The sequence below is a fragment of the Pseudopodoces humilis genome, chromosome 12 (genome assembly GCF_049639895.1).
Source record: "Pseudopodoces humilis isolate 2021_Gansu_Grassland_sample_001 chromosome 12, ASM4963989v1, whole genome shotgun sequence".
NCBI classification, from domain to species: Eukaryota; Metazoa; Chordata; class Aves; order Passeriformes; family Paridae; genus Pseudopodoces; species Pseudopodoces humilis.
Window position 1 is genome coordinate 16,653,317 of NC_142211.1, and position 11,019 is coordinate 16,664,335.

Sequence of the window (11,019 nt, forward strand, 5' to 3'; positions counted from 1 at the left end):
AGATCTAATAAAACAGATCTGGGATGTAATTGCAAGTGGAAAAATAAGAAACTTAACTCATGTACCAGTGCAAACTTAGAAAGGATGGGAATAAGACGTTTTCATGGTTACCTGGTGGCCTATGAGTTAAACAAATGCTTTTTTTCCTCTTATGTGTTGTAGCAACTCTAATCTTTTTACCATGCATGATCCCTTGCTTAATACAACTCATTCAACGTGTGATCAAAAGAATGCAGGTAGTAGCCGTGCCTACTGATCCAGAGATAGCACCAAAAGGGCAGAGAGTGATGCCACTGCAAATAATTGCAAAACCAAAAAGGACCCAAGAACAAGAAATTAGGTCAATGATAACTAAAGTTTGTAAAGACAATTATTAACAAAAATTAAAAGAGGAGGGATTGAGAGGAATGATGGGCTTGTCTTTACAAACAAGCTGTGGGTCCACTGATAAGATGCAGCTATCAGTGAGAGACAACAGAAACAATGGGATGCATTCCAGTAGAAGATCAAAGAGGCACTGAAAGAACACTATGAATTCCACAAAAGTTAAGAATTAAGATGGGATTATGCATGGGGGGGGGGGGGGGGGGAAGGTATCGCTGGTATCAGGCGTTCCAGGAAGCCTGTACCTCTCAAGTACCTCAGCCTATGGGGAAAGAGAGAAGGGACAAGCAGCCGGGAATTAGGATAAAAAGGAGGCTGTGCCCTCCAAAAATTTGAGAGACCCCAGGGGAATGTCCCATGGCCTCTCCCTTTATTCAAATAAAGAAAAAAGGAGTCCTCTGTCTCCTTTCTGGACATAAACCTCTGGCATTTGTGGATTAATTTTCCTGACACTACCAAACTGCACCTCAGCTGTGGAAAGACTGTCCAAGTCTGTGGACAGATTTGAAAGACTCAAGCAAACTACAGAAGAAATGTTTCATGCCCTGCCAGTACAGACCAGAGTCTGCTATTGGGAGCAAGTGCTCCCCTGCTTGAGAGAGAGGGTCCACACCACAAGGTCACCTGTGGTTTTATCTTCATGACCACAGAGAGGACATGAGGAAGTGGGAATGGAAAACCCACATCTGCCCTAGAAGCAAGGGTATGTGAGTTGAGACGAAGAACAACCACCAAGGGAAATTCTTCAAGGATAAATGGTGCTCCAGTTTCCCATAGGGAAGTCCTCAGACAGAACAAGAGGGCTGATGTTACTTCTGATCCTCTTGAAGGGAGTTCCAGGTCATATTGACAAAAGGTGAGCAACAAGTGCTATGACCAGAATTAGAGGGGCCCTGCCTCCAGCCAGGTGGAAGAAAGTGACAGTAGGATCTATTGGACTGTGTGGATCCAATGGCCTGGCACATCAGACCTACAAGAGTATAAGGCTTTAGTTGACACCAGTGCACAATGTACCCTGAAACCATCGAGCTATAGTGGGGCAGAATCCATCTCTTTTTCTGGGGTGACAGGGGGATCCCAACAGCTGACTGTACTGGAAGCTGAAGTGAGCCCGACTGGGAATGAATGGCAAAAACACCCCATTGTGACTGGCCCAGAGGCCCTGGGCATCCTTGTCATAGATTATGTCAGGAGAGGGTATTTCAAGGATCCAAAAGGGTATTGTTGGGCTTTTGGGATATCTGCTGCAGAGACAGGGAATTAGACAGCTGAACACCTTAGCTGGTCTCTCAGAGGACTCTTCTGCTGTGGACTGCTGAGGGTCAAAGAACAACAGGTACTGATCACTACCACAACTGTGCACTGTCAACAATACCGTACCAACTGAGACTCCATGACCCCCATCCATGAGATGATTCATGAACTGGAGAGCCAAAGAGTGGTCAGCAAGACTTGCTTACCCATTAATAGCCCCATATGACCAGTGCATAAGTCCAAGGGAGAATGGAGACTGACAGTGGATTATTGTGGCCTGAACAAAGTCACACCATCCCTGAGTTCTGCTGTGCCAGACATGCTGGAACTTCAGTACAAACTGGAGTCCAAAGCAGCAAAGTGGTGCCACCATTATGATTGCTAGTGCAATTTTTCTTCATTCCTTTAGCAGCAGAGTGCAAGCCACAGTTTGCTTTCACCTGGAGGGGTGTCCAGTACACTTGGAGCCAGCTGCCCTAGGGGTAGAAACACAGCCCCGCTATTTGCCATGGACTGATCCAAATTGCACTGGAAAAGGGTGAGGTTCCAGAACACTTGCAGTACAATGATGACATCACTGTGAGGGGCAACACAGCAGAGGAAGTTTTTGAGAAAGGGGAGAAGATAATCTGGATCCTCCTGAAGGCCAGTTTTGCCATAAAACAATGTAAGGTTAAGGGACCTGCCCAGGAAATTCAGGTTTTAGGAGCAAAATAGCAAGATGGACATCATCAGATCCCAGTGGATATAAACAAAATAGCAGCTATGTCCCCACCAACCATCAAGAAGGAAACACAGGCTTTCCTAGACACTGTGGGTTTTTGGAGAATGCATATCCCAGACTACAGTCAGATGGTAAGCCCTCTCTATCATGTGACACAGAAGAACAATTTTCAGTGGGGTCCTGAACAACAACAAGCTTTTGAACAAATTAAACAGGAGATTGTTCATGCAGTAGCCCTTGGGTGTCTCAGGACAGGACAAGATGTGAAAAATGTGCTCTACACCACAGCTAGGGAGAATGGTCTTTCCTGGAGCCTCTGGCAAAAAGTATCCAGGGAGACTCGAGGATGACCCCTGGGGTTCTGGAGTCAGGGATACAAAGGATCCAAGGCCTGTTACATCCCAACTGAGAAAGAGATACTAACACCTTATAAAGGGGTTTGAGCTGCTTCAGAAGTAACTGGCATGGAAGCACAACTCCTCCTGGCACCCTGACTGCCAGTGCTGGGCTGGATGTTCAAAGGGAAAGATCCCTTCTACACATCATACCACTGATGCTATGTGAAGCAAGTGGATTGCTCTGATCATACAGTGAGCTTGAATAGGAAACCCCAATTGCCCAGGGATCTTGGAAGTCATCATGAACTTGTTTGAAGGCAAAAGTTTTGGACTATCATCATCATCATCATCAGAGAAGAAAGTAATGTGCTGAGGAGGCCCCACCATATAATCAGCTACCAGAAAATGAAAAGTGATATGCTCTCTTCACTGACAATTCCTGCCATATCGTAGGGATACATCAAAAATGGAAAGCTGCCATATGAAGTCCTACACAGTGAGTTGCACAAGTTATTGAGGGACAAAGGGGATCAAGTCAGGCTACAGAGCTGAAAGCCATCCAGCTGGCTTTAGATATCACTGAGAGAGAAATGGCCAGCACTCTACCTCTACACTGACTCATGGATGGTGGCAAATGCTCTGTGGGAGTGGCTGAACTGACATAAAAAGACCAATTGGCAGCACAGAGGAAAACCCATCTGGGCTGCTGAATTGTGGCAAGACATCACTGCCCAGGTAGAAAAGTTGGCTGCAAAAGAACATCATGTAGATGCACATGTCCCCAAGAGTGGGGCTACTGAAGAATATCACAGCAATGGACAACTGGATCAAGCTGCCAAGATTAAAGTGTCTCAGGTGGATCTGGACTGGCAACATAAGGGTGAATTATTTCTGGCTTGGGCCCATGATGCTTCAGGTCATCAGGGAAGAGATGCAATAAACAGATGGGCTCATGATCAAGGGGTGGAGTTTACCATGGACACTATGTCCCACATTACCCATAGCTGTGAAACATGCTGGTGTCAAGCAGGCTGTCCTGGTTTAGGGCAAATTTGGGAGGAAAGTTCCAAAGGGGTCCCTTTAGAAAGCAGATTCAAGTGGCCCCCCCTCCCCTGGTTCAGGAAAAGATTTCTGAAAACAAACTGTGCACTTCTTCTCCCCCCCTTTGCTCTCGGAACCAGTCTTAAAGGTGCAGAACTTAAAATCCAGCATAAGCAGAACAATTGATTGGGGATACAAGCATCATAAAGTCACCCTAGGACAAAAGCCAAGCAGGTAAAGTCTCTGTGGTATGGGGGACGATGGTCAAAATACAAATATGGGAAGGCCTGGCAGATCAATTAAATCACACTGCCACAAACCAGCCAAGGCAAATGCTGCATGCTGACAATAGTGGAAACAACCACTGGATGGCTGGAGATGCACCCCATACCTCATGCCACTGCCTGGAATACCATCTTGGGCCTTGAAGAGCAAGTCCTGTGGTGACATGGCACCCCTGAAAGAATTGAGTCAGACAACAGGACTCATTTCAAAAATAGCCTCATAAACACCTGGGCCAGAGAGCTTGGGATTGAGTGGGTGTATCATATTCCCTATCATGCACCAGCCTCTGGGAAAGTTGAATGGTACAGTGGACTATTAAAAACCACATTGAAAGTAATGGTCAATGGGACCTTCAAACATTGGGAACTACATTTAGAAAAGGCCACCTGGTTAGTCAACACTAGAGGCTTCACCAATTGAGCTGGCCCTGCCCAATCAAAACTTTCACGTACCATAGAAGGGGATAAAGTCCCTGTGGTGCATATGAGAAATGTGTTAGAGAAGACAGTTTGGATCAGTCCTGCCTCAAACAAAGGCAAACCCACCTGTGGGTTTGTTTTTGCTCAAGGACCTGTGTGTGCTTGATGGGTAATGCAGAGGGACGGGGAAACACATTGTGTAACTCGAGAGGATTTGATTTTTGAGTGAGAACAGCCTGTAATGTTGAATTGTATAATATGAGTTGCTGAATGGCACTGCCACTGTGTGCCATAACTACCATGGACAATGAGGATGGACTGCTCCAGATACACCAGTCATGAGCTCTTGATGCAGCAACAAGCCAACAGCACACCAGTCCTCCTGTCCTGGAAGACATCTAGGATGGATAGAACCCACAGTCATGGACATAGAATCAGCAATAACAAACCCTATGTTACTGAAGTCTTGTAACATGAAAATCTTTCTCAAATTTTGAACTGTTGCAAATCTGATTTACATCAATGGCGCAACATAAAATACACTTTGTGTAGCCCTAAATTTAGGCCAGATAAACCAAAATATTTATCTAAAAGTCTTAGAGTTGTTTTTTTTTCTTTATTCTGAAGTGACTGTAAACAAAACCAAGTCACTAAGTCATAATATTAGTTATAGGAATGTACAGCAAACAAAAAGCAATTAGGTTGTATGAATTTAGACATTTCCTGCCCCCCTCCCCATAAGGGCAGACACTGCTGGCTTGCCTATACCACCAGAATAACCCACTTGCTGATCCCATATGCATTTGAACAGATGCTCAATTTGTTTATTAGAGGCTAATCTATTTTCAGGGCTGGCTCTAGAAACATCACATATATTGTTATTATGCTACATAATGGTTATTAATAACAGCGACTTATTTTGACTCTAAGCAAAACAGCCAATACTAGTCACACTACAGTCTTGCGTATTTTTTTGTGCTAGCTGTAACTTTGTCCAGAAATCAAAGCAAATGGCAGACCCACAGGGGCAGCAGCAGTCTTACTTCACAGGAAGATTCAACTGCATATCTAATCTGTTAATATCAGCTCAAAGGGATACCAAGACAATACTTAAAGATATCTATAGACAATGAAGACATTTTAAAGCAATATGTTCTATTAATCACTTTTTTAAAATTAGTCTTTTCAATAAAAATTTATGGTTTTGTTAGCTTGTATAACTACTTCAGTTTTTAAGACAACCATCTACTAGGAAAACATGATACTCCCATTGGGATTCACATTTGAAATTATGCTGTAAAGTTAGATATATTAGGAATTTGTATCTTAAATTAATTTTTTTTATAATTCCTGAAGTCCCCAATATTATTGCAATCAAACTGGTTTTCGGGTCAAATGTGATCCTTAAATCAGAACCAGCATATTAAATAAACAATCAAAATGGAACTACAAAGAATTTTAAAATTAGATGGCACACTCTGGCTAGAAGATCACTCAGAGCTTTTTAATTCACGTTTTACATTTCCCTCCTGAAAACAAATGTCTTCTGCCTCATCAGCAACTAAAGATTTAAAGCTCAATTTCAATACATCAATTGCACTCTTACATATGTAATCATTTTTTTGGTGAGGTTTGCAGTTACCAACTGCACAAAAAAATCCAACATGATGTCAAGCTGCATACACTGACTTTCAGAGAAATTGTATAGAAAATTCAGTAAGCTCTGAATATCTTTCAGGGACCTTCATATTTTTCAAGTATTTTAGCATAGTAATATCTATATCCTTCACAAATAGGGGAGACTGGCTTTATCGATATCTGCCTTATGTTTTGACCACACCTTCCTTATGCTTTGTAGACTCCCAGTCTAAACAAATTAAGTCCTAGTAAATACTCCCATAGAAGGCCTCCAAAAGCCTGAAGTGCTGCAAGAAATAGTGTCAATGATTCAGTAGGTACCACTTTTTCTCCTGAAACAAAGGCATAATGAGATACTAACGTTCATAAAAACTTAGAACAAAGACCCTAACAATTAAGAGTTATCAGACAGTACTACACTGAAGCATGGCAGAAGCTGTGCTTTATTTGTAGTGGAAGTTTTGTACAGTCTAAAGATGTGGCTTTTCTAAAATTAAGAGATCATTGCCATAGCTTACTTGCTGTTTCTAAAGCAAATTTTAGATCAATATAGTTATTGGCACTATAGCACCGCCACGTAGGTGACTGCATGTTTTCTATAGTTGTACTAGTTAGCCAGCGAGCCTCCTATTGCCAGACTGAGTCAGCTCAACAGAGCACCTCAGAATTACGAAACGAGCTACGTCTACCTCCCGGGCCGGTTCTCAGCATTGCAACAGGGAGGAGGCGTGGAGGAGACGACGCAGAAGGTTTATTCACCACTCCCAATAACCTGTTATCAGCGGCCCCCCCACAAGGCCAGCCAATCCCGATAATCGCCCAACAGCACGGAAAACAGGTCGGATAAGCAGAAGCTGCTTTGTCATCGCGAAGGGCTCTAACCCTCCAGCATGGGAGGCGGAAACCACAGATCAAGGCTCTTTCCCTTGGCTGCGCTCCCCACACACTGCCCCCAACTCCTCACCTGCTGGATGCTACTGGTCTCGGGCACAGCGAACTCTTCCTTCTCGTTGGGAGTCTTCACCGTGATTTTGATGATTCGCGGGTGGGCAGCAGCGAAGCCCTGAGCGGAGGATTCAGATGAGCTGTGGGCCTCCGCGGAGCTCTCCACACTCTCCGACATGGCAGGCAGGGTCCGACTCGCTCCAACAGTAAGGTTCCAGGCAAGTCTTCCACGCCACGATCTCAGTCTCAAAGCGGCAGACAGAAACAACTCAACTGACCCACGGCGCGCAGTGATGACGCCCCGAATTGAGGAAGTTACTAGAAAGGGGGAGCTGTTTCCCCGGCGTGAGTCCGCTTTCGGTGCGCTTGCGCGCTAGGGGCGGTTGTTTAAAGATTTAAAATCTGAAAAAGAGACAGTGACAAATAGTTCCTTAAATTACCATATGGAAGTTTTAAATTTATTTTCGATATAGTCAGGTGACTTCAGTACTCTGAAGATCCAAATAAATACATTAAAAATATTATTATGAGTTTTAGAATATTAAAGTGTTGATGTCCTACATATAATTACACTATTACTTGCATATAACATAATGCACAATGATATTATATGAAGTAACAAAGCCGTATCATGACCTGTATGACTTACATGTTAAAAAGAGGGATAAAAATTGCATACAGCTTATGAACCTATGTAAAGAGAGATCATAAAATTGCCTTTTGCTTCTAGGTTACTTGTTTAGCATCAACTTAAGAGTAAAACTTAATATCTCAAATAACAATGTTTTACTACTTTAAAACTATAAGTACTATGGAAGCATTCCATAGTTGGGAATTAGATTTTCCTCAAACTCAGACCAAAAAAAAGACAAAAAAATCCCCATAACACACCACCACCACCCCTCTTAACCCATACTTAAATTTAGTATCACCAAATTAGGTCCTTTCCCAAAACAGTAGTGATTTTCCTATCCATCAGATAGTAAATTCCACATTCATATCCATTTTTTAGTATCAAATATATGGATGACTTTGAATTCCAGAGGCAAATGTCCTTTCTTTCTTATCCTTTGTTGGCTTGGTCTACTACTGGGATAATTTCATATAAACAATTTAAATTGGTTCAATAATTTTTTACTAAAACAATTAAAAACCTGTGAAAAAGTTTTCAAGTGCAAAATAGCTAAAGCCTATGCCAAATTTTTTCTGTCCTAGAGGTTCGATTTGTTACAGTAAAAAATATTTCAGGCATATTTAACCACTAAGCCTTTCCTTGCTCATGCTGTTTCCTTTTCCACACATTATAATTTGAATTCTGATCCAGGATAGCACTTTGATACGTGCTAGTGATGTATTGTCCTATTAACTAGAAGATTGAGGGCCATTATGAAATAACACTTTGTACTGCAATCAAGTAGTGATTTCAAACAGAAATCAGTTCCAAGGACAAAGAGATGTTCCTCATCCATGACTCTTAGTTTATATGCTATCTTATGCTGATTACATAATTTTACACTGCTGTATGGCGTTATTACTTTGAATACAGTTTGTACTGAAATAGCACAAATGCTACCTGCTTTAACTTATTGATGATTTCCAAATTTTCATGTTTATAAATCTTAAAAACGAGATCACTTAATAAATTATAAAAAGAATTTAATATAAATAAAAGACAATTAGGAGACATAAGAAATAAAGCAAAGGGTTAAAACGGCCGGGTGCCTTGGCGCGCTGCCAAGAGCACACCTGGTATCTCATGGATACCCCTTTTATCCCATCCTTGCTGTGAGGGGTTAATGCATATTCAAGCATGTCCCCTCCCTGGTTCCGCCTTCTTGGATCATGCTTTTGCACAGTCTCAGTTTCTGCTGGTCATCATAATTTTTTTGCTGGTCATCATTATTCTTGCTGGTCAGCATTCTTTTGGAGTCTGGTTTCCTTTTTTCTGCAGATGGTCAGTTGTTGATAAGGGTCTGGGCCCCTCATCCTTCTTCTGAGGGCAGCTGAGCTTATCTTTCCCCCCTGCCCACGTCCTGGTACCGTTTTTTTTTTTTAACAGTTTGCTCTCCATTTCCTGCTGCTGATAACAGCCTGTTTTCCACAGCTTGATCCTCCCATTGTCTTGCCTTGTCCGGATGAAACATATCTTTATTATTCAGAATTCCTATCTAAGCCTATAACTTACTAAGAGAGAAAAGAATATAGTGAAAGCATATAATATATATTTATCAGAATAATTGTGAAAAGCCAATATTTACAACATGAATTCACAACATAAATCAGGTAAGAGAATTAATAATATGTGTTATTTACTGAGAATACCCAAGGGACAAAATATACAAATTCATAAAAACCCTTTAAGTAAGCAAAAAGGAAGGTTTAATGGCAATTTCATAATCTTAATTTTGGTACTGATAAATGAAAAAGAGTTTATTTGCCTATATTGAAAGTGCCAAGGTGGAAAATACCCTGGAACATGTCAACGTTTGTGTGTTCAAATTGAAATGGTTCAGAATACATCTTATATACAATGCATAGAAAATGAAAATAATTCATCAAATGATTTTGAGGTCTTGCTCTTCCATAGGCTGTTTTTATTTTGAACTTTTCATTTTTAATTTGTTTACTCTTGGTTTTATTTTTTTTGCCACTTACTTCCTTCTGTGCTTTTATTTTCTCTTTCTATAATCATTATGATAGATGGGGATTGAGTTGTTGGGGAGGGTGAAACAGGGAAACCTTATGAATGTGATTGTTTGTCAGAAGATTCTGAAAATATGAAGGCTAGAATCAAAGTAGAAATGAAAGCCTGCTTTGAGTCCTAGGATACTGAGTACTGGCTAACCAAAGAACAATAGCCTAGCCAGCTAAAGTAGAATCCCTGTTGATAAAACAATGTCCTTCTGCTGATAGAGAATCCAAAGGTCAAGAAGCAAGGAAAGAACTTGTAAAGGTTTGTGGAGTCTAAAATGCAACACTGTATGTTAATATAGGGAAGCGCATAGGCTGTATGCAAATTATTTAGTGGGTGTATCTCGTAGTGATTGGTTACTGGGAATTAGAATATTCACGATAGAAAAAGATATATTGGATTGTAACAAGAACTTCGCTCTCTTAACTTTTCTCTCCTACCTCTGAACCCCTCTCCCTTACCTCTTACCCCTTTACCCCTCTCCCCCACTCTTAACTCTCAGCCCCCTCTCCCTGCTCCTACCCCTCTCGTCTTCCCTGCTCACTCCCTCTGGTTTTTCCCTCTTTCCCTCTGTTTCTCTTACTCCTTCCCTCCCCTTTCCCAACCTCTCCTCCCCTGCTCTACCTGCTCTCTCTCCCCTCCCCCGGACCACGTGTTCGCCGAGGCTGGTGGCGGACACGGGTCTCCCCTCTTTTTACCCTTATAATAAATTGCTTATACTTGAACAGCTTGACCCTGGAGAAGTCTCTCACCGCGAGCGAGCGTTTTTTCACTCCAGTATGGAGTAATCCTGGTTACACACACAAATTAGGGGACAAGAAGTGGGAGAGCAGTCCTGCAGAAAGAGATCTTGGGGTTTGGGTTGATGGTAAAAAGATAGAAATCTTGCACAGCTTTCCTTCCAGTGAAGTCTCTAGACTTTAACATCCAGGTCAGACCACTATTGTGAACTTTACCAGGTGCTGTATGTTGGAGTCTGAGATACAGAGTGTGTGCCCTTGTTTCTGATACTTAGTTTTAAGATCCAGAAAAACACTGAATTTCATATAACATGAAATTCATGAGCATGTTTTCATGGTGATACATGAAAACAAATGTTAAAGTTAGATGGAAAAAGCTAAAAGTGTAAGTGTGTAGATTAGAAAATTTTCTTAAATCACTGAGTGAAAAAGTTAGTTTAGAGAACAGGAGACAAGATGGACTATTTAGGGTGTTGTCCCTTGTCCCTTCTTCTTTCTTCTTCATGTTCTTCTCCTAGAGGTTTTTGGGTAAATAGTAAGTGATTGGTTAGAAAATGCC

At 41.7% G+C, this 11,019-nt stretch overlaps 1 protein-coding gene across 5 annotated transcripts in view; it reads right to left on the reverse strand.

Moving 5' to 3' along the window:
• Positions 1–7,433, reverse strand: part of LOC148183441 (ubiquilin-1-like) — a 56,622-nt gene extending 49,189 nt beyond the window's left edge. For all 5 annotated transcript variants that reach the window (XM_088061582.1, XM_088061581.1, XM_088061580.1 and 2 more), the window contains exon 1: positions 7,048–7,433. In XM_088061582.1, the coding sequence (XP_087917708.1) occupies positions 7,048–7,206 (159 nt within the window). In that variant the 5' untranslated portion in view covers positions 7,207–7,433. The remainder of the gene's footprint in view (positions 1–7,047) is intronic.
• Between the last annotated feature and the right edge of the window lie 3,586 nt (positions 7,434–11,019).